General features: G+C 42.8%; 1 protein-coding gene across 3 annotated transcripts in view; it reads left to right on the forward strand.

Moving 5' to 3' along the window:
• LOC115177305 (multiple epidermal growth factor-like domains protein 8) overlaps nt 1–11520 on the forward strand; it is a 35355-nt gene extending 23835 nt beyond the window's left edge. For all 3 annotated transcript variants that reach the window (XM_029737954.1, XM_029737955.1, XM_029737956.1), the window contains exons 39-43: nt 98–290; nt 578–748; nt 1090–1220; nt 8051–8183; nt 8376–11520. In XM_029737954.1, coding sequence (XP_029593814.1) covers nt 98–290; nt 578–748; nt 1090–1220; nt 8051–8183; nt 8376–9872 — 2125 coding nt within the window. In that variant the 3' untranslated portion in view covers nt 9873–11520. The remainder of the gene's footprint in view (nt 1–97; nt 291–577; nt 749–1089; nt 1221–8050; nt 8184–8375) is intronic.
• Nucleotides 11521–24497: the final 12977 nt, after the last annotated feature.

Below are 24497 nucleotides of genomic sequence, written 5' to 3' on the forward strand. Positions count from 1 at the left end.
CAAATTCAGTAGACATACATACATACATACATACATACATACATACATACATAGTATCCGTTTAAGTTTCCTCTTTCTCTCTACTCCCTCTCTGCAGTGTGTCAGGCCAGTGTGAGCCGGTGTGTGCTCAGGGCTGTGTCAACGGGACCTGCGTGTCCCCGGGAGTGTGTCAGTGTCACTTTGGCTTTGTAGGGGACAACTGCTCGTCTCAGTGTCGCTGTAACAAACACAGCAACTGTAAAGGAGTGTCTGAGCCTGACAAGTGTCTGGAGTGTAAAAACAACACTATGGTGAGTGGGGCAGACACACACACACACACACACACACACACACACACACATATATATATATATATATATATATATATATATATATATATATATATATATATATATATATACACATACAATCACACAGTATTTCAGCACGTCAACTGTAAGATTATGCATGTCAAAGCCCAATGTGTATCTTGAGTGCCAAAACACTAGTGACACACTGGTGCTGATCCCAGGTCAGATTCTCAGTTCATTCAGTGTATCATATACTGATGTTTGTGGCTCTCTCTCCCCTGTTCCAGGGTGATCACTGTGAGAAGTGTAAGCCCCTGTATGTGGGGTTGGCGGTGGGTGGGGGGACGTGCCGCCCCTGTCGGGAGTTCTGCAGGGGGAACAGCGCAGTGTGTCTGTCCCGGGATGAACTCAAGAGGGCGCTAGACCACCCCCAAGACCACCCTCTGGACCCAGACAGCGTAAGTGACTCACTGTCTGTTTACTTCATTTATATGTTCTTTCCATCTTGCTTTGAGTTTATTTATGGATTACTTTGGATCTGATCAACAACCTCTTTTGTGGTCATATCAAATTTTATTAGTCACATGCGCCGAATACAACAGGTGTGGACCTTTACAGTGAAATGCTTACAAGCTCCTAACCAACCATGCAGTTTAAAAAAATACGGATAAGAAATAAAAGTAACAAGTAATTAAAGAGATTTATGTGCAAGTTAGAAACTCACTTTGTAGGAACGGGTATACCATCTTGGATGTCATTTAACTGCAATTCTCTTGTTGAACTCCCTCTCCATTATCAGATTATTCAGTGGGTGTCGGAGGGTCCTACAGAGGACTCAGCGGTTTGTGTGAGCTGCCAGAACAACAGCGTGGGGGACAAGTGTGAGAGCTGCCTCAGCGGTTACTTCCTATTGCAGGGGAACTGTGACAAGTGAGTAGTGATTCCTTTCAAATGAACCTCTAGCCACATCTAATTCACTTGTAATCAGTGGTGGAAAAAATACTAAAATCTCATACTTGAGTAAAGATACCTTAATAGAAAATGACTGAAGTAAAAGTGAAAGTCACCCAGTAAAATACTACTTGAGTAAAAGTCTAAAAGTATTTGGTTTTAAATATACTTAAGTATCAATAGTAAATGTAGTTACTAAAATATACTTAATTATCAAAAGTAAAAGTATGAATAAGTTTACATTTCTTATATTAAGCAAACCAGATGGCACAATTTTCTTTTTTTTCTTTTATTTACGGATAGCCAGGGTCACACTCCAACACTCAGACATCGTTTAAAAAAGCATTTGTGTTTAGTGAGTCTGTCCGATCAGAGGCAGTAGGGATGACCAGAGATGTTCTCTTGATAAGTGTGCGAAATTGGACCATTTTCTGTCCTGCTAAGCATTCAAAATGTAACGAGTACTTTTGAGTGTCGGGGAAAATGTATGGTGTAAAAAGTCAATTTTCTTTAGGAATGTAAAAGTAAAAGTTGTAAAATACAGATACCACAAAAAAATACTTAAGTAGTACTTTAACTTCAGTACTTTACACCACTGCTTAATGGATGAAAGGGACATGGAGCCATATTTTGGTGTTCACACCCATCCGAATCAAATCAGTTTATTTGTCACGTGCACCAAATACAACAGGTGCACCAAATACAACAACCTTACAGTGAAATACTTACTTACAGGCTCTAACCAACAGTGTAATTTCTAAGTAAAAAAAGGTATTAGGTGAACAATAGATGAGTGAAGAAATAAAAACAACAGTAAAAAAGACAGTGAAGAATAACAGTAGCGAGGCTACATATAGGCACCGGTTAGTCGGGCTGATTTGAGGTAGTATGTACATGTAGGTATGATTAAAGTGACTATGCATATATGATAAACAGAGAGTAGCAGTAGCGTAAGAGGGGTTGGCGGGTGGTGGGTGGTTGGACACAAATCAGATAGTCCGGGTAGCCAATGTGCTGGGGCACCGGTTAGTCGGGCTGATTGAGGTAGTATGTACATGAATGTATAGTTAAAGTGACTATGCATATATGATAAACAGAGAGAAGCAGCGTAAAAGTGGTGTTGGGGAGGGGCACAATATGCAAATAGTCCGGGTAGCCATTTGATTACCTGTTCAGGAGTCTTATGGCTTGGGGGTAAAAACTGTTGAGAAGTCTTTTGGTCCTAGACTTGACACTCCGGTACCGCTTGCCATGCGGTAGTAGAGAGAACAGTCTCTCTATGACTGGGGTGGCTGGGGTCTTTGACAATTTTTAGGGCCTTCCTCTGACACCACCTGGTGTAGAGGTCCTGGATGGCAGGCAGCTTAGCCCCAGTGATGTACTGGGCCGTACGCACTACCCTCTGTAGTACCCTGCGGTCGGAGGCCGAGCAGTTGCAGTACCAGGCAGTGATGCAACCAATCAGGATGCTCTCGATGTTGAAGCTGTAGAACATTTTGATGATCTGAGGACCCATGATGAATCTTTTTAGTTTCCTGAGGGGGAATAAGCTTTGTCGTGCCCTCTTCACGATTGTCTTGGTGTGTTTGGACTAGAGGTTCACCAACTATGATTTTTCAACGCCGATACTGATTATTGGAGGACCAAAAAAAGCCGATACCGATTAATCGGCCAATTCTTTATATATATATATATATATATATATATATATATATATATATATATATATATATATATATATATATATATATATATATATATATATATATATATATATATATATATATATATATATATATATATATATATATTTGTAATAATGACAATTACACAATACTGAATGAACACTTTTATTTTAACTTAATATAATACATCAATAAAATCTATTTAGTCTCAAATAAATAATGAAACATGTTCAATTTGGTTTAAAACAGGCAAAAACAAAGTGTTGGAGAAGAAAGTAAAAGTGCAATATTTGCCATGTAAAAAAGCTAACGTTTAAGTTCCTTACTCAGAACATGAGAACATATGAAAGCTGGTGGTTCCTTTTAACATGAGTCTTCAATATTCCCAGGTAAGAAGTTTGAGGTTGTAGTTATTATAGGAATTATAGGACTATTTCTCTCTATACCATTTGTATTTCATATACCTTTGACTATTGGATGTTCTTATAGGCACTATAGTATTGCCAGCCTAATCTCGGGAGTTGATAGGCTTGAAGTCATAAACAGCACAATGCTTGAAGCACAGCGAAGAGCTGCTGGCAGATGCGGGAAAGTGCTGTTTAAATGAATGCTTACGAGCCTGCTCCTGCCTACCACTACTCAGTCAGACTGCTCTATCAAATATCAAATCATAGACTTAATTATAATATAATAACACACAGAAATACGAGACTTAGGTCATTAACACCTATGGGCTACGTGGGACGCTAGCGAGTGAACACAGCCAGTGAAATATCAGGGCGGCAAATTCAAAACAACAAAATCTCATAATTCAAATTTCTCAAACATACAACTATTTTACACCATTTTAAAGATACACTTGTCCTTAATCCAACCACATTGTCCGATTTCAAAAAGGCTTTACGGTGAAAACATAAAGTTAGATTATGTTAGGACAGAGCGTCAACAAGAAAAACCACACAGCCATTTTCCAAGCAGGAGAGGGGTCACAAAAAACAGAAATACAGCTAAAATTAAGCACTAACCTTTGACGTTCTTCATCAGATGACACTCCTAGGACTCAATGTTACACAATACATGTATGTTTTGTTCGAAAAAGTTCATATTTATATCCAAAAACCCCATTTTACATTAGTGCGTGATGTTCAGAAAATATTTTGCCTCCAAAACTGCCGGTGAATCAGCACAACAATTTACAAAAATACTCATCATAAACATTGATAAAATATTAAACTGTTATTCAAAGAATTATAGATAAACATCTCCTTAATGCAACCACTGTGACAGATTTCAAAAAAGCTTCACGGGGAAAGCACACTTTGCAATAATCTGAGTACGGCGCTCAGATAAATACATCAGACAATACAGATACCCGCCATTTCGGAGTCATCTAAAATCATAAATAGCATTATAAATATTCACTTACCTTTGATCTTCATCAGAAGGCACTTCCATAAATCCCAGATCCACAATAAATGTTGTTTTGTTCGATGAAGTCCATAATTTATGTCCAAATACCTCCTTGTTGTTTGCGCGTTCAGTAAGCTACTCCAAATGTAGGAAGCGCGCCGAAAATTTCACGACGATCAATCTTTAGGCCCTTTTTAACATAAAACGTCAATAATATTCCAACCGGACGATTCCAATGTCTTGAAAAATGTTATGGAACACAGCTACCTCATCACGTGAACGCGCGCCAATGAACTCATGTCATTTTCTGAGTCACCAGCTTCCCGGCCTTCTTGTTCGCTCTCTGTTCACTGCAAAAAAGCCTGAAACAAGGTTCTAAAGACTGTTGGCATCTAGTGGAAGCCTTAGGAAGTGCAAAATGAACCCTAAGTCACTGTGTTAGATAGGCAATGACTTGAAAAGACTACAAGCATCAGATTTCCCACTTCCTGGTTGGATTTTTCTCAGGTTTTTGCCTGCCATATGAGTTCTGTTATACTCACAGACATCATTCAAACCGTTTTAGAAACTTCCGAGTGTTTTCTATCCAAATCTACTAATAATATGCAAATATTTGACTCTGGGCCCAAGTATTAGGCAGTTTACTCTGGGCACGCATTTCATCCGAAATCGAAAATACTGCCCCCTATACCTTAAGTTAATATGGTCAAATCCGAAAACTATCATTTCGAAAAACAAAACGTTTATTCTTTCAGTGAAATACGGAACCGTTCCGTATTTTATCTAACGGGTGGCATCCCTAAGTCTAAATATTGCTGTTACATTGCACAACCTTCAATGTTATGTCATAATTATGTACAATTCTGGCAAATTAATTACGATCTTTGTTAGGAAGAAATGATCTTCACACAGTTCGCCAGGCAGCCCAAACTGCTGCATATACCCTGACTCTGCTTGCACAGAACGCAAGAGAAGTGACACAATTTCCCTAGTTAAAAGAAATTCATGTTAGCAGGCAATATTAACTAAATATGCAGGTTTAAAAATATATACTTGTGTATTGATTTTAAGAAAGGCATTGATGTTTATGGTTAGGTACACATTGGTGCAACGATAGTGCTTTATCCGTGAATGAGATTGCTAAATCATCACCGTTTGGCGAAGTAGGCTGTGATTCGATGATAAATTAACAGGCACCGCATCGATTATATGCAACGCAGGACAAGCTAGTTAACCACACATGGTTGATGATATTACTAGTTTAACTAGTGATTATGTTAAGATTTGATTGTTTTTTATAAGATCAGTTTAATGCTAGCTAGCAACTTACCTTGGCTCCTTGCTGCACTCGCGTAACAGGTAGCCAGGTAGCCAGCTGCCACGCAGTCTCCTTATGGAGTGCAATGTAATTGGCCATAATCGGTGTCCAAAAATGCCGATTACCGATTGTTATGAAATCTTGAAATCGGCCTAATTAATCGGCCATTCCGATTAATCGGTTGACCTCTAGTTTGGACCATTTTAGTTTGTTGGTGATGTGGACACCAAGGAACTTGAAGCTCTCAACCTGCTCCACTACAGCCCCGTCGAAATGGGGGCGTGCTCGGTCTTCCTTTTCTTGTAGTACACAATCATCTCCTTAGTCTTGATTACATTGAGGGATAGGTTGTTATTCTGGCACCACCCGGCCAGGTCTCTGACCTCCTCCCTATAGGCTGTCTCATAGTTGTGTCGTCTGCAAACTTAATGATGGTGTTGGAGTCGTGCCTGGCCACGCCTTTCAAAGCACTTCATGCTATGGACTTGAGTGCTACGGGTCTGTAGTCATTTAGGCATGCTACCTTAGTGCTCTTGGGCACAGGGACTATGGTGGTCTGCTTGAAACATGTTGGTATTACAGACTCAATCATGTTGAAAATGTCAGTGAAGACACCTGCCAGTTGGTCAGCACATGCCCAGAGCACAAGTCCTGGTAATCCGTCTGGCCCCGCAGCATTGTGTATGTTGACCTGTTTAAAGGTCTTACTCACGTCGGCTACGGAGAGCGTGGTCACACAGTCGTCCGGAACAGCTGATGCTCTCATGCATGCCTCAGTGTTGCTTGCCTCGACGCAAGCATAGAAGTGATTTAGCTCGTCTGATAGGCTCGTGTCACTGGACAGCTCGCGGCTGTGCTTCCATTTTTGTAGTCTGTAATAGTTTGCAAGCCCTGCCACATAAGACGAGCATCAGAGCCGGTGTTGTACGATTCAATCTTAGCCCTGTATTGACGCTTTGCCTGTTTGATGGTTCGTCGGAGGGCATAGCAGGATTTCTTATAAGATTCTGGGTTAGAGTCCCGCTCCTTGAAAGCGACAGCTCTACCCTTTAGCTCAGTGCGAATGTTGCCTGTTATCCATGGCTTCTGGTTGGGGTATGTACGTACAGTCACTGTGGGGACGACGTCCTCGACGCACTTATTGATAAAGCCAGTGACTGATGTGGTGTACTCCTCAATGCCATCGGAAGAATCCCGGAACATGCTCCAGTCTGTGATAGCAAAACATTCCTGTAGTTTAGCATCTGCTTCATCTGACCACTTTTTTTTATAGACCGAGTCACTGGTGCTTCCTGCTTTAATTTTTGCTTGTAAGCAGGAATCAGGAGGATAGAGTTGTGGTCAGATTTACCAATTGGAGGGAGAGCTTTGTATGCTTCTCTGTGAGTGGAGTACAGGTGATCTAGAATTGTTTTCCCTCTGGTTGTATATTTAACATGTTGATAGAAATTAAGTGGAACTGATTTAAGTTTCCCTGCATTAAAGTCACCGGCCACTAGGAGCACCGCCTCTGGGTGAGCAGGTTTCCTGTTTGCTTATTTCCTTATACAGCTCATTGAGTGCGGTTTTAGTGGCAGCATCCGTCTGTGGTGGTAAATAAACAGCCACGAAAAGTATAGCTGAAAACTCGCTTGGGAAATAGTGTGGTCTGCAATTTATCATAAGATACTCTACTTCAGGCGAGCAAAATCTAGAGACTTCCTTAGATTTCGTGCACCAGCTGTTGTTTACAAATATGCACAGACCGCCCCCCCTCGTCTTTACCGGAGTGTGCTGTTCTATCTTGCCGGTGCAGCGTATATCCCACTAGCTGAATATCCATGTCATCATTCAGCCACGATTCCGTGAAACATAATATATTACAGTTTTTGATGTCCTGTTGGTAGGATATTCGTGATCGTACCTCATCTAATTTTTTGTCCAATGATTGCACGTTGGCGAGTAATATTGACAGTAACAGCAGCTTTCCCACTCGCTTTCTGCGGATCCTTACGAGGACACCGCTCTGTGTCCTCTGTACTTGCATCTCTTCCTCTTGCCAATAACGGGGATGTTGGCCTTGTCAGGTGTTCGGAGTATGTCCTGTCTTTGTCTAATCCAAGGTGAGTGATCGCTGTCCTGATATCCAGAAGCTCTTTTTTGCCGTAAGATACGGTGGCAGAAACATTATGTACAAAATAAGTTACAAATAAAACACTTAATAGCACAATTGGTTGGGCGCCCGTAAAACTGCTGTCATTTCTTCCGGCACCATTTTTCTTCCGGCGCCATCTTCACTTTTCCAGATTGTGCACTTCAGAAGAGTGTTCTTGATGAAGGTGTGATTCTGTAAAAATCCCTTTGGAGGGCTGAATCCCACAGAAAGCTGAAATGCTCTTTGTTCCTCCCACCTGCAGGTGTCAGTGTAACGGCCATGCAGACACGTGTAATGAACATGACGGCACAGGCTGCCCATGTCAGAACAACACAGAGACCTCTTCCTGCCTCAGCAGCCCGCAGAGCGACAGGAAGGACTGCTACAGAACACAGGTATGGATAGGATGGTGCAGGCACTAGACACAGTTTACAAGCAGGTATACTGATACAGCCTGGGGAGTTCTGAATAAGGATACCTTGATTTTCCTGGTTGTAAAGATCACATCCATATACAGGCAATAAGCACAGTACTTACATGCTCTTGTATTTCTTGTTTCTTCTCCCTCTCTGGAATCCTCCACGCAGTGCGCCAAGTGCAAAGACTCCTTCAACGGCACACCGGTGAACGGGCGCCAGTGCTACCGGCAGTTCAACGTGGACAATGAGTGCTGCTTCGACCCCACCTCTCAGACAAACTGCTTCCACGACCCCACCATCCGCAATCTGCCCAAGGGACGCACCGTCTTCTTCGCTGCCCAGCCAAAGTTCACCAACGTGGACATCCGGGTCACCATCGACGTGACCTTCGGGGAGGTGGAGGTGTACGTGTCCAACTCCCATGACACCTTCATCGTAGAAGTGGACCGCCACACAGGCATCCACGCCATCAAGATCGAGGATGAGTTGGCGGCCCGAGGTGGGGCGAGCGGGGGGGATAAGGAGACGCCTCCATCACCTATGAAGGTGTATGCCAACTCCTCATCCAGCCTGGCTGGGCCCATGCTCCCCAACACCCCCCTGCAGCTCCACGCCAAGCCCCAGGGGGCGGACAGGGAGGTACGGGAGGCCAAGACGGAGGGGCTCATCTCCTACATCACGGTGTGGAAGCCCCAGACGGTACTGATTGTTCGAGGTGTCCGTGACCGCGTGGTCATCACCTTCCCCCATGAGGTCCACTCCCTGAAGTCCAGCCGTTTCTACATCGCCCTGCGTGGGGTAGGCACCGAGGAGAGACAGGGCGAGTCCCAGGGCCTGCTCTTCCTCCGCCAGGATCAGGCCCACATCGACCTGTTCGTCTTCTTCTCTGTTTTCTTCTCCTGCTTCTTCCTCTTCCTCTCCGTCTGCGTCCTCCTCTGGAAGATCAAGCAGTTCATGGACTTCCGTCGAGAGCAGAGGCGTCATATCCAGGAAATGACCAAGATGGCGTCCAGGCCCTTCGCCAAGCTCACTGTCTATTTGGAGCCAGAGGAGCCCCAGCTCATCTACCTGCCCTCCACAGGGGGCGGAGGGGTGGGGGGCAGTGCCGTGTCCCTAGCCCATCCACGCACAGGCAAGCTGGGGGGCATTGTAGTTGGCCAGAGGGGGCGAGCTGGAGCCATCTCCTACAAACACGAGCCAGGCTCCGGCCCCACCGTCCACCACCACCTTACCCTGGGCGGAGGCGGCAACAGTGGGCAGCACCTGCCCCTGCATTACCTCAACACCCACCACTATGTCCCCACCACCGCCAACACCACGGCCTCACACCACCACCACCCGTCCTCCCACAGCGGCTACCAGCACTTCTGCCGCTCCGACCCCTTCCTGTCCCAGCTCATGGGCTTCTCCTACTCCACCTTCAAGGTGGGGCCCATCACTCTGGAGCCCACGGACGACGGCATGGCCGGGGTGGCCACAGTCCTCATCCAGCTGCCGGGGGGCATCCTGGCCCCTAACCGCGCCTGCCTAGGGTCCGCCCTGGTCACACTACGGCAGAATCTCCAGGAGTACTGTGGTCACGGCAATGGAGGGGGACACCCCGGGGTGGGAGGGGGGCGCAAAGGCCTGCTAGGGCATCAGCACCTCACCACCATGGCTATGTAGAGAACAGAGGGGGAGAAAGGAAAAAGAAAGTGGGTAAGAGAGAGAGGGGTATGTGGTGGGGTGGTAGTAACATGTTAAGAGGTTTGAAGAGAGATGGGGAGTTACATGAAAAAGGCCATACAGGAGAAAGTTGTATAAGAGCCTGTTGAAGTTGATAGGATTGTACCTTTATTTACGCTGTTTCAATATTGATTGTCTTTTATTCTGTTATGTATCGCTATATTTCAAACGCTTCACGTGACCAAGCCAGCTATCTCTAAAATGCACTACAACTACACGTAATATCAGCTCAACCATTCAGTTGCATCCTGTCTGCGTCCGCTATCGAGGTATGAGTGCAGTCGACAACCAGAGACTTTTGCTGCACTGTCGTTTTTTGGAATGACCAATAAAAGTAGGGATGATAACTACTGGCGTTGGAACCAACATGTGCTTTATACCCCAAAAAGTGACAATCAAACATTGCCATTAAAAACAAGAGACAGAAGGCGCAGTCCGCCAGGATGTGCAACATTGAATTGACATGATAGGAAAAATTCAAAAGTGATGCTTGTTTGTCAGATGTTTTTTATATCATGGTAGTAATGATGAGTAATATTAATTGTAACTTAATCTATGGCAGGCTTTTAAGCTACGTGTCTGTTTATGAACTCAAACCCCTACGTATATATTTGTGCATGTTCATTCACAGGACCTGTTACTTGGTTCTTTATCGGTTGCTGTTGTGTTTGTTTCTCTGCTCATCTGCCTCCGGTTCTTCTGCCTTTGAACTCCCAGGCCTACAACTAACAATCCTGTTGTGTATTGTTTCCTATTGTGAGGCTTATGGAGAACATATTAAGCAAAGCAACACTTTTGACACATTTCATATCTGTTTAAATTGATTTTGTTACAAATGAAGGATTTAACTTGGTTGTTATCAGACTTCTGTCCCTGTAGCCATTTTATGAGTGGATAACATAACACTATGTATTGTTTAGTTTCTAAGGATTTTATTTCAGTTCTTTGATATGAACTGTATGTTAAATTATATGGTTTTGTTTTTGGCTCTCTCGATTGGATGATTGTATCAGCCAATGAGAGCTATGATTAGAATTTAATTAACTTTTTGGATTTGTCTTGTGACAAATGGAACAATTAGTATGTGGAACAACATTTTTTATGGAAATTAAGTCAGATTATAATGGAGACAAGGAAAGGGACAAAATATGTGCAAAGCTGCATCTTCCTAGTGAAAGATAACATGAATGGGAAAAAAAGTGTTATTTTCAAGGAGGGTGTGTTCCATTTTTTGTTACTGTTTTTGCATTCTCATATGATTCCCCCCAAGATAATCTGAATGGTGCTAATGGATACACTACAAAAAACAACCATTAGGCTACAAAATGATTAGTCGTTCTCATTTACATGTATTTAATCGAATATATAACAAATGACAGCTTTCTTGTTTAGTAGCATTGCACCTATTTAAGGAAAATTGTAACGCTATCTTCAGCTACGCTTGAGTCTGGTCACAAGCATTATTAAACTGGTTACATTGTGCTTGTCTTGTATTTGTTTGTTTACATTATTCATTTGCGCTTGTTCTTTTGAAGGGAACACTGCGCTGGTGATGAGTAGGTGCCAATATTAAAAGTGCAAGATGACACCTCTTGTGCATGTTTTTTATTTTTTAGTGAAAGGGGGGCGATAGGTGAGATCGACTAGTTATATTCTCTTTAACTAGGCAAGTCAGTTAAGAACACATTCTTATTTGCAATGACGGCCTAGGAACAGTTCGATCTATCAACATTTCGGTTACTGGCCCAACGCTCTAACCACTAGGCTACCTGCCACACCTATTCATGTCAGTCCAACACAAAATTTAAATGGTGGCAGATTCCTTGGTTGAAGAACATTTTATCCTGTTACGTCATCAGTAGGGGAAGGCTATAGGCGTTTGTAAATTCGCTCTGGCTATCGGGTGCAATGATTGAATAACATGTATGTGTACATGCATTTTGCGATGCGAGCGGTGCCAGAATGCAGAATAACTGATGCATTTACGAACGCTCAAAACCCGTTGAAAATGGCCGGTGTCAGTAATCATCGGCAAAAACATTTAATTAAATTGTTTCCAGCAGCACAGTTAGTCGCCAACGCTCTGGATAAAATGAAAACCGCCTAACCAGCTCTGCTAGGTCAAGTAAAATGGTCAGAGTGCGGTGTTCTCTCATTTATGTCTGGAAGTAACTAGCAGTTAACTTTAGCCAGATAGCTTGGGTGTTTGACTGCCGTTGTGAGGTCAGAAGGCTCGGATCAACCCTACACCTCCGCCACAGCGTACAGGGTGCGCTCTAAACGCTCCGAATGTATTAACGCACAGAGGGCACTCATTGGCACACCAGAGTGAATTTACGAACAGTCCTGGCCAGCAAACCGATAGGCTATTTAATTTCAGAATGGGATACAATTAGGTTAGTTTAAGGTCAGTGGGTACCCACACTTTTCTGCGAGTATCCCTTTTAAAATCATCATCAATCAGCAGACTACATATATCTACATGACACCCATGCCAAAGATGTGCAAACAGAGTTCTTCCGGTCACTGTGTTTGGTTTGAATCGAATAAGGTAAATTAAGTTATTTTGACTTCTGTCCGTGAACGACTTGTTTCCTAAGCAAAAGTTTACGCTCATCGTTGATATGTTTATAACAAAGTTGCGTTATGTGACCATTGTCAAATGTAGCTAAATAAGATGTAGGAAGCTGCGTAATTTGGTATATCCAAGTTTCACTAAAACCACGTGATGTGTTTTTGTAGCTATCTCGCGTTTTAAAACAAAGACCACATTTTCTAGCTAGATTCTAGACAGCTTTAACCGTAGCTCAATTCAACACCGTTTCAAATAGCTGCCGGTCAACGGCACACATGTCAGCAAATATACCCCTGTTTCAAATAAACGTCAGGTCTAAATTAGTTTAACTGGTTAAAATTAATTGTTTTACTTAGTTTAATATTTTTGATTTGGTACGTTTAAATTATTCAGTATTGACTTGTGTTTTTATCGCCAGTAAGAAACTGCTAGTTGCGAAAGTAATAATCGCCGAAAATGTATTTTCAAATAATTATTTGTCAAAGATGTATTTTTTTACATTTACATGTAAGTCATTTAGCAGACGCTCTTATCCAGAGCGACTTACAAATTGGTGCATTCACCTTATGATATCCAGTGGAACAACCACTTTATAATAGTGCATCTAAATCTTTTTAAGGGGGGGGGGGGGGGGTTAGAAGGATTACTTTATCCTATCCCAGGTATTCCTTAAAGAGGTGGGGTTTCAGGTGTCTCCGGAAGGTGGTGATTGACTTTTTAATTTTAAGAGGCATACTAAGACTAAAACAGTAGTGTGTAAGTGATAACACTAGTTCAGGAAATTAAGAAATTGATTAAAATTCTGCAATTAAACAACTATGCAAAGCTGTGTGCATTAAGAAAATACTCTGAACATGCCACATTTTCAAAGATTTGACTGAGTTAAGGAAATCAGTCATTTGAAATAAATTCATTGGGCCCTAATCTATGAATTTAACATGACTGGGAATAACATAACAAGAAAAATAAAAAGTTAGGGGTGTGGATCAGAAAACCAGTCTGTATTTGGTGTGACCACCTTTTGCCTCATGCAGTGTGACACATCTTCATATAGAGTTGATCAGGCTGTTGATTGTGGCCTGTGGAATGTTGTCCCACTCCACTTCAATGTCTGCGAAGTTGCTGGATCTTGGCGGGAACTGGAACACCCTGTTGTTCACAACGATCCAGAGCATTCCAAACATGCTCAATTGGTGACATATCAAGTGCGTATGCAGGCCATGGAAGAACTGGGACATTTTCAGCTTCTAGGAATTGTGTAACGATCCTTACGTCGTGGGGCTGTGCGGAAACATGAGGTGAAGGTGGAGGAGGAATGGCACGACAATGGGCCTCAGGATTTCGTCACGGTATCGCTGTGCATTCAAATTGCCATCGATAAAATGCAATTCTGTTCGTTGTCCGTAGTTTATGCCTGTCCAAACCATAACCCCACCCCCACCATGGGGCACGTTGACTCAAGCAAACCGATCGCCCACATGCCATACACACTGTCTGCCATCTACCCGGTACAGTTGAAACTGGAATTCATCCGTGAAGAGCACACTTCTCCAGCGTGCCAGTAGCCATCGAAGGTGAGCATTTGCCCACTGAAGTCGGTTACGATGCCCAACTGCAGTCAGGTCAAGACCCTGGTGAGGACAACAAGCAAGCAGATGCACTTCCCTGAGACAGTTTCTGACAGTTTGTGCAGAATTTCTTTGGTTGCTCAAACCCATAGTTTCATCAGCTGGCCAGTAGCTTGTCTCAGACAATCCCGCAGCTGGATGTGGATGTCCTGGGCTGGTGTGGTTACACATGGTCTGCGGTTGTGAGACCGGTTGGACGTTTGAGGCAGATTAAATGAACATTCCTGCAGTCAGCATGCCAATTGCAGGCTGCCTCAACTTGAGACACCTGTGGCATTGTTGTATGACACACCTTTTAGTGGCCTTATATTGTCCCCAGCTCAAGGTGCAACTGTGTAATGATGTGTATAGTCCGTGTGGCTCAGTTGGTTGAGCAGGGTGCTTTCAACACCAGGGTTGTGGGCTCAATTCACACGGGGGCCCAGTACGGAGAAATAAACTATGGGATAAGAGTGTCTGCTAAATGACTAAAATGTAAATGTATTCATGCTGTTTAATCAGCTTCCTGATGTGCTACACCTGTCAGGTGGATAGGTTATCTTGGCAAAGGAAAAATGCTCACTAACAGGGATGTAAACAAATTTGTGCAACCTTTTTTTGAGAATTTTTTTGGTACATATGGAAAATTTGATCTATTATTTTAGGTCATGAAACATAGGACCAACACTTTTGCGTTTATATTTTTGTTCAGTGTAGATGCCTTGCTCAAATAGAAGCCTGTCTCTAATAATGGCCTATTATGTAGTGATTTAATAAAATAAATGCCTGGGACATTCATTTATGGTCATTTAAGACAACTAGCCTTGTTAGTTGAATGATTCAACTTTTTGCTAATAATCCATAATTGTGTCTAATCATCATTGCCTTAGCAGCCTAAGTCTGCAGTGTTGGGTGTATAGGCTGTAATGGTCCTGGGATACACTGTATCAAAGTGCCATGAAAATAAAGTGATTTTCGTAGCAGGTAAGGAGAGCATTTTCCTAACCTTAACCAGTCTCCTAACCTGCTACGAAAAAGTCACTAAAATATTCAAGTGCCTTGAGAAGAGTTTCCCTTATGGTCCCTGACCTAGTCTAGCTCGTCTTGGTAAGGCTGATGCTCACTGACACTCTGCTTCTCTTTTCACTCAGAATGCCAGTAAGGAGGATATTAGAGGCACTTTAGTCAACAAGATGAAGATCAAGCAACGTGCAAAAACTAAACCACTGCACAAAAAACCAAGGGGACTAAACACCATGGAAACCTGGGTATAACATAAACAGAACATGACCCACAGTCAGGTGATGACTCCACCGGCAGAGATGAATCAGATTGTACCCAAGCCCTCTCAAAGAGCACCAGTTCAACTCATCATTCAGATTCTAGTCCACTCCACAAGGATCCTGTGCTAACCAGGTTGGCTGAGGTAAGTAGGATTAGTGTTTTCTAAGGTCCCCCTGCTCAAGAAAGCACATATACATGCCCGTCTGAAGTTTGCCAATGAACATCTGAATGATTCAGAGGACAACTGGGTGAAAGTGTTGTGGTCAGATGAGACCAAAATGGAGCTCTTTGGCATCAACTCAACTCGCCGTGTTTGGAGGAGGAGGAATGCTGCCTATGACCCCAAGAACACCATCCCCACCGTCAAACATGGAGGTGGAAACATTATGCTTTGGGGGTGTTTTTCTGCTAAGGGGACAGGACAACTTCACCGCATCAAAGGGACGGTGTACCGTCAAATCGTGGGTGAGAACCTCCTTCCCTCAGCCAGGGCATTCAAAATGGGTCGTGGATGGGTATTCCAGCATGACAATGACCCAAAACACACGGCCAAGGCAACAAAGGAGTGGCTCAAGAAGAAGCACATTAAGGTCCTGGAGTGGCCTAGCCAGTCTCCAGACCTTAATCCCATAGAAATCTGTGGAGGGAGATGAAGGTTCGAGTTGCCAAACGTCAGCCTCGAAACCTTAACGACTTGGAGAAGATCTGCAAAGAGGAGTGGGACAAAATCCCTTCATGAGATGTGTGCAAACCTGGTGGCCAACTACAAGAAACGTCTGACCTCTGTGATTGCCAACAAGGGTTTTGCCACCAAGTACTGCTAAGTCATGTTTTGCAGAGGGGTCAAATACTTATTTCCCTCATTAAAATGCAAATCATTTTATAACATTTTTGACATGCATTTTTCTGGATTTTTTTGTTGTTATTCTGTCTCTCACTGTTCAAATAAACCTACCATTCAAATTATAGACTGATCATTTCTTTGTCAGTGGGCAAATGTACAAAATCAGCAGGGATCAAATACTTTTTTCCCTCACTGTACAGGGCGAGTCTGAAGCTTCACCTGCGCACACACTCAGGGGAGAGACCTTTCAAATGTACTGTGTGTGGTAAAGACTTTGCGGACAAAGGTTATCTGAAGACGCATCTGAAGATCCACAACAACCAGAAAAACGACCATTGTGGGGTTTGTGGGCAGAAGTTTATAAGAATTGGGGTGCTGAACATACACCTGCGCTCACACGCTGGTGTATGCTTGTCACACACTGCACAGTGTGTGACAAGCAATTTGCCCGACTCGACCACCTGAAGAACCATCATCTCACTCACACAGGTGAGAAACCATACACCTGTACAGAGTGCGGTAAAAGCTTCAGTCAGTCTGGAGATCTGACCAAACACAAGTGCATCCACACTGGGGAGAGGCCATTTTGAATGTTTTGAATGCCACAAACGGTTTCTGTTCAGGTTCTCTGACCCTGCACATGAGGACCCACACTCACCGTGATGTAAAGCCATACTCCCGCCAAGAGTGTGGGAAGAGCTTTTATGAATAGAGTCATGTGAACGGCCACATGAAAATCCACAATGGGAAACGTTATTCCTGTCCCCTCTGCTTTATCAGCTTTGCTCGCAAGTCCAACCTCTCCAAATACCTGCTTAGATGTCATAAACCTAAATGATAATGATGTATGTTTTTAACATAACACATTTTATGAAGCTGTTACTCTTATGAATTAATAGGAGTGGAGTCCGATCTCTTGTCTGATGTGTGACCACAAATGCTAACAAAATGTTGCTGCCCTGTTTATGATAATGCCACAATGTTTTAGCAGTCCTCCAGTTGGGTCACACAGTGAGCTCCATGTATTGGGAAAGTGACATGTTTTGGCTCTGTACTCCAGCACTTTGGATTTGAAGTGATACAATGACTGAGGTTATAGTGCAGACTGTCAGCTTTAATTTGGGGGTATTTTCATCCATAGCGGGTGAACCGTTTATAAAGAACAACACTTAGTACATATTCCTCGCCCGTTTTAAGGGAAACGTTAAATTATTTGGTCCCATATTCCTAGCACGCAATGCTTACATCAAGCTTGTGACTGGATGCATTTGCTGTTTGTTTGGGTGTGTTTCAGAGTATTTTGTGCCCAATAGAAATTAATGGTAAATCATGTATTGTCACTTTTTTTATTATAAATAAGAATATAATGTTTTCTTCTATATTAGTGGCTACCATGATTACAGATTATCCTGAATGAATCGTGATTAATGAGTGAGAAAGTTAGAGGCATAAATATCATACCCTCCGACAAAAATCTTAACCTCCCATGTTATTGTAATGGTAAGAGGTTAGCATGGGGTATAATATTTGTGTGTCTGTACTCTTAACTTTCTCACTCGATATTCACAATGTATTCAGGACTATCAGTTATCATGGTAGCATCCAACAAGTTTGTTACTCTACTATCTTGATGTAATCATTTGGTCCCTAGGAATATGGGACCAAATACTAAACCTTTGACTACTTCACTACACAAGTGAATTTGTCCCAATACTTTTGGTCCCCTAAAATTGAGGGACTATGTTCAAAAAGTGGTGTAAATTCTAAACAGTTCATATGAATAAAAATACTCAAATTAAAGCTGACAATCTGCACTTTAACCTCATAGTCATTGTATCATTTCAAATCCAAAGTGCTGGAGGTACAGAGCCAAAGGACCAAAACAAAAATTCACTGTCCCAATACTTTTGGAGCTCAGTGTATATTACGTTGTTACTTTTGTTTACATTTACATTACATTTAAGTCATTTAGCAGACGCTCCTATCCAGAGCGACTTACAAATTGGTGCATTCACCTTATGATATCCAGTGGAACAACCACTTTACAATAGTGCATCTAAATCTTTTTAAGGGGGGGGGGGGGGTTAGAAGGATTACTTTATCCTATCCCAGGTATTCCTTAAAGAGGTGGGGTTTCAGGTGTCTCCGGAAGGTGGTGATTGACTCCGCTGTCCTGGCGTCGTGAGGGAGCTTGTTCCACCATTGGGGTGCCAGAGCAGCGAACAGTTTTGACTGGGCTGAGCAGGAACTGTGCTTCCTCAGAGGTAGGGAGGCGAGCAGGCCAGAGGTGGATGAACGCAGTGCCCTTGTTTGGGTGTAGGGCATGATCAGAGCCTGAAGGTACGGAGGTGCCGTTCCCCTCACAGCTCCGTAGGCAAGCACCATGGTCTTGTAGCGGATGCGAGCTTCAACTGGAAGCCAGTGGAGAGAGCGGAGGAGCGGGGTGACGTGAGAGAACTTGGGAAGGTTGAACACCAGACGGGCTGCGGCGTTCTGGATGAGTTGTAGGGGTTTAATGGCACAGGCAGGGAGCCCAGCCAACAGCGAGTTGCAGTAATCCAGACGGGAGATGACAAGTGCCTGGATTAGGACCTGCGCCGCTTCCTGTGTGAGGCAGGGTCGTACTCTGCGAATGTTGTAGAGCATGAACCTACAGGATCGGGTCACCGCCTTGATGTTAGTGGAGAACGACAGGGTGTTGTCCAGGATCACGCCAAGGTTCTTAGCACTCTGGGAGGAGGACACAAGGGAGTTGTCAACCGTGATGGCGAGATCATGGAACGGGCAGTCCTTCCCCGGGAGGAAGAGCAGCTCCGTCTTGCCGAGGTTCAGCTTGAGGTGGTGATCCGTCATCCACACTGATATGTCTGCCAGACATGCAGAGATGCGATTCGCCGCCTGGTTATCAGAAGGGGGAAAGGAGAAGATTATTGTGTGTCGTCTGCATAGCAATGATAGGAGAGACCATGTGAGGATATGACAGAGCCAAGTGACTTGGTGTATAGCGAGAATAGGAGAGGGCCTAGAACAGAGCCCTGGGGGACACCAGTGGTGAGAGCGCGTGGTGCGGAGACAGATTCTCGCCACGCCACCTGGTAGGAGCGACCTGTCAGGTAGGACGCAATCCAAGCGTGGGCCGCGCCGGAGATGCCCAACTCGGAGAGGGTGGAGAGGTGGATCTGATGGTTCACAGTATCAAAGGCAGCAGATAGGTCTAGAAGGATGAGAGCAGAGGAGAGAGAGTTAGCTTTAGCAGTGCGGAGAGCCTCCGTGACACAGAGAAGAGCAGTCTCAGTTGAATGCCCAGTCTTGAAACCTGACTGATTAGGATCAAGAAGGTCATTCTGAGAGAGATAGCAGGAGAGCTGGCCAAGGACGGCACGTTCAAGAGTTTTGGAGAGAAAAGAAAGAAGGGATACTGGTCTGTAGTTGTTGACATCGGAGGGATCGAGTGTAGGGGTGCAACTCTCGCTCTCTTGAAGACGGAAGGGACGTAGCCAGCGGTCAAGGATGAGTTGATGAGCGAGGTGAGGTAGGGGAGAAGGTCTCCGGAAATGGTCTGGAGTAGAGAGGAGGGGATAGGGTCAAGTGGGCAGGTTGTTGGGCGGCCGGCCGTCACAAGACGCGAGATTTCATCTGGAGAGAGAGGGGAGAAAGAGGTCAAAGCACAGGGTAGGGCAGTGTGAGCAGGACCAGTGGTGTCGTTTTACTTAGCAAACGAGGATCGGACATCGTCAACCTTCTTTTCAAAATGGTTGACGAAGTCATCCGCAGAGAGGGAGGAGGGGGGGGGAGAAGGATTCAGGAGGGAGGAGAAGGTAGCAAAGAGCTTCCTAGGGTTAGAGGCAGATGCTTGGAATTTAGAGTGGTAGAAAGTGGCTTTAGCAGCAGAGACAGAAGAGGAGAATGTAGAGAGGAGGGAGTGAAAGGATGCCAGGTCCGCAGGGAGGCGAGTTTTCATCCATTTCCGCTCGGCTGCCCGGAGCCCTGTTCTGTGAGCTCGCAGTGAGTCGTCGAGCCACGGAGCAGGAGGGGAGGACCAAGCCGGCCTGGAGGATAAGGGACAGAGAAAATCAAAGGATGCAGAAAGGGAGGAGAGGAGGGTTGAGGAGGCAGAATCAGGAGATAGGTTTGTTCTATGGGTATTTGTTTTTAACCAGTAAAATGTAATCCACAAAAGTAATTATCATGAGGGCCATGAACAATAACTAGTAATGCTGTATACTCAAAGAAGGAGTTTTATCTAACTTTTCTGGTAAAAAAAAAGTGAAATTGTTGAGGTGGTAACTTTTTGAGGACACAAGCTCAAGTACACAGTACAAATATGATGCATAGTTTCATTGTATTTCCTATTCAACAAAATTGTATGAATAAGGCTTGAAATGACTTGTTCTGAATATAGCATAAATAAATTATAAAATGACACTAAGATTTCATGTTCCTTATAACTTTAAATTACATATTTGTATGTTTACTGTCAATGTTTGCCCCCATTGCTGTGAATGTCTCACAGAGCTCTAGATTGGCTTCATGATCTCATTAGGAACTCTCCTTTCATTTTATATTAATATTTTTTGTTTAAAATCTCTGAATTATTTTAGATTGATTTATAGCCAATAATCTCTGAATGTGCAACTGTGATGAAACCACTCCTGCTGCGCTATGATACAAGGATTTCAGGCATGGGCTTTGTCAGTGGCTGTGATGTTGGGTTCAGCCAGGAGCTGGACAGTTGGAAGAGCGATTGAAATGATAGAAGGGACATCCCAGCTTCAAGTGGTGTAAGATTTCACATCCTACGTTAGAGGGTCTGAACCTGTACCAGAACCACACAGGTCTCCCGAACGGGACCTTAAGTCTAAGAGGTTTTAAACACTAGTTGTTTTTGTGTTTTTTTTTATTTGCTCTTTAAACAAACAAATAAAATATACTGATGTACAGAAGATGGTATCATGACTGATTGTCCTGGTGATCCGTAGGTGATAATACATTCTGAAAGAGCTTCAGTTTTTTTGCTTTGTGTTTTTAGTGTATTCCTTGATTTGGAAAAATAATTTATGTAAAGGTCACGCCCCTAGTATTGTTATAAACATATTTTTATCTAAGTTAATTAGTTAGAGACCACATTATTTGCTTCAGTCCATAAGCCGTCATTGGCCATTTTCTTTGTTGTTTCAACCTTTATTTAACTAGGCACGTCAGTTAAGAACAAGTTTTTATTTACATTGATGGTCTAATCCGGACGACGCTGGCCAATTGTGCACCGCCCTATGGGATTCCTGCTCACGGCTGGTTGTGATACAGCCCGGGATCGAACCAGGGTCTGTAGTGATGCCTCTAGCACTGACATGCTGTGCCACTCGGGAACCCTGCACTGGTTGTGATTTATTGCATTACCAAACATTTGAACATGGTTGACAAGCATATAGTATTATTAATCTCTCTCTCTCTCTCTGTGCATTCAGGAAAGTATTCAGACTCCTTCACTTTTTCCACATTGTTATGTTACAGCCTTATTCTAAAATGGATGAAATACTTTTTCCTCAATTTAAACACAATACCCCTTAACGACAAAGCAAAAACAGGTTTTTAGAGTTGAAAAATGAAATTACATTTACGTAAGTATTCAGACCCTTTACTCATTACTTTGTTGAAGCACCTTTGGCACTACAAGCTTGGTACACCTGTATTGGGGGAGTTTCTCCCATTCTTCTCTGCAGATCCACTCAAGCTGTGTCAAGGTAGGTTGGGGGGCATCATTGCACAGCTATTTTTAGGTCTCCAGAGACGTTCGATCGGGTTCAAGTCCAGGCTTCTGCTGGGCCACTCAAGGACATTCAGAGACTTGTCCTGAAGTCACTCCTGCGTTAGCTTGGCTGTGTGCTTAGGGTTGCTGCAGATATTTTTTTTGTACCCTTCCCCAGATCTGTGCCTTGACCAAATCCTGTCTTGGAGCTCTACTGACAATTCCCTCAACATCATGGCTTGGTTTTTGCTCTGACATGCACTGTCAACTGTGGGACCTTATATAAATTAAATCAAATTTTATTATATGTGACCAGTAAAGTGTAGCGAAATGCTTGTGCTTCTTGTTCCGACTGTGCAGAAATATTTAACAAGTGATCTAACAATTCCACAACAACTACCTAATACACACACATCTAAGTAAAGGGAATAAGAATAAGAATATGTACATATAAATATATGGATGGGCCATGACCAACCGGCATAGACGAGATGCAATAGATGGTATACATTTACATTTTAGTCATTTAGAAGACGCTCTTATCCAGAGCGACTTACAGTAGTGAATGCATACATTTCATTTCATGCATTTTTTTTTTTTTTTTGTACTGGCCCCCCGTGGGAATCAAACCCACAACTCTGGCGTTGCACACACCAGGCTGGTGTTGAAAACACCATGCTCTACCAACTGAGCCACACCGAAGACCTAAAATACAGTATATACATCTGGGATGAGTAGTGGAAGATATGTAAACATCATTATTAAAGTGGTATTAATGAAGTGACTAGTGATCCATTTGTTCGAGTGGCCAATGATTTCAAGTCTGTATGTAGGCAGCAGCCTCTATGTGTTAGTGATGGCTGTTTAACAGTCTGATGGCCTTGAGATATAAGCTAATTTTCAGTCTTTCAGTCCCAATTTTGATGCACCTGTACTGACCTTTCCAAATCATGTCCAATCAGTTGAATTTGCCACAGGTGAACTCCAATTAAGTTGTAGAAACATCTCAAGGATGATCAATGGAAACAGGATGCACCTGAGCTCAATTTTGAGTCTCATAGCAAAGAGTCTGAATACTAATGTAAATGTAATATTTCGGTTTTTTATTTGTAATACATTTACAAAAATGTCTAAAAACCTGTTTTCGCTTTGTCATTATGGGGTATTGTGTGTAGATTGATGAGGGGGAAAATACGATTCAATACATTTTAGAATAGGACTGTAACATAACAAAATGTGGAAACGGGCCTGAATAGTTTACAAATGCATTGTATATATTGTGTTTTTTTTAATTTAACTTGGCAAGTCAGTTAAGAACAAATTATTATTTACAATGACGGCCTACACGAGCCAAACCAAGACCACGCTGTGCCAATTGTGCACCACCCTATGGAACTCCCAATCACGGCCGGTTGTGATACAGCCTGGATTCAAACCAGGATGTCTGTAGTGACACATCTAGCACTGAGATGCAGTGCCTTAGACCGCTGAGCCACTCAGGAGCAGTATTCAATATAGTGCAGACATAGGTCTACGGTGCAGACTAGTAGCTAGCTTGCTATAGCATTAACAAAGAGGCCAGTGCCATAAAAGGCACTTTCTGACATGGTAGCAACCCGCAACATTATGATCATGTTGGGAATAGATCGCTGCTATAGCTGGTGGTTTGTTTATTAATAGACTAGCTAGCTATATACAATGATGGCCTACCAAAAGGCCTCCTATGGGGATGGGGGCTGGGATGAAAAATATAGGACAAAACTCACATCAGGACAAGAGAGACAATACTACATAAAGAGAGGCCTAAGACAACAATATAGCATGGTAGCAACACAACAGGACGACAACATGGTAGCAGCACAAAACATGATACAAATGTTATTGGGCACAGAAAACAGCACAAAGGGAAAGAACACACTGTATATATTTGCACACACTGTATATAGATTTTTCTATTGTGTTATTGACTGTCCCTTTGTTTATCCCATGTGTAACTCTGTGTTGTTTGTGTCGCACTGCTTTGCTTTATCTTGGCCAGGTCGCAGTTGTAAATGAGAACTTGTTCTCAACTGGCCTACCTGGTTAAATAAAGGTGAAATAAATATATATATATATATATATATATATATAAATATATATATATATATATATATATATATATATATATAAATATATATAAATATATATATATATATATATATATATATATATATATATATAAATATATATAAATATATATAAATATATATATATATATATATATATATATATATATATATATATATATATATATATATATAAAGAAGGTAGAGACAACAATACATCACGCGAATCAGCCACAACTGTCAGTAAGGTGTCTATGATTGAGTCTTTGAATGAAGAGATGGAGATAAAACTGTCCAGGGAGTATGTATATATACTGTATATCTATCTATATTGTATATCTATGGTAGTATCATTCCTACATTTTGACTACAATTTATTATGTATATGATTCCACGGGAATATT

The sequence above is a fragment of the Salmo trutta genome, chromosome 37 (genome assembly GCF_901001165.1).
Source record: "Salmo trutta chromosome 37, fSalTru1.1, whole genome shotgun sequence".
NCBI classification, from domain to species: domain Eukaryota; kingdom Metazoa; phylum Chordata; class Actinopteri; order Salmoniformes; family Salmonidae; genus Salmo; species Salmo trutta.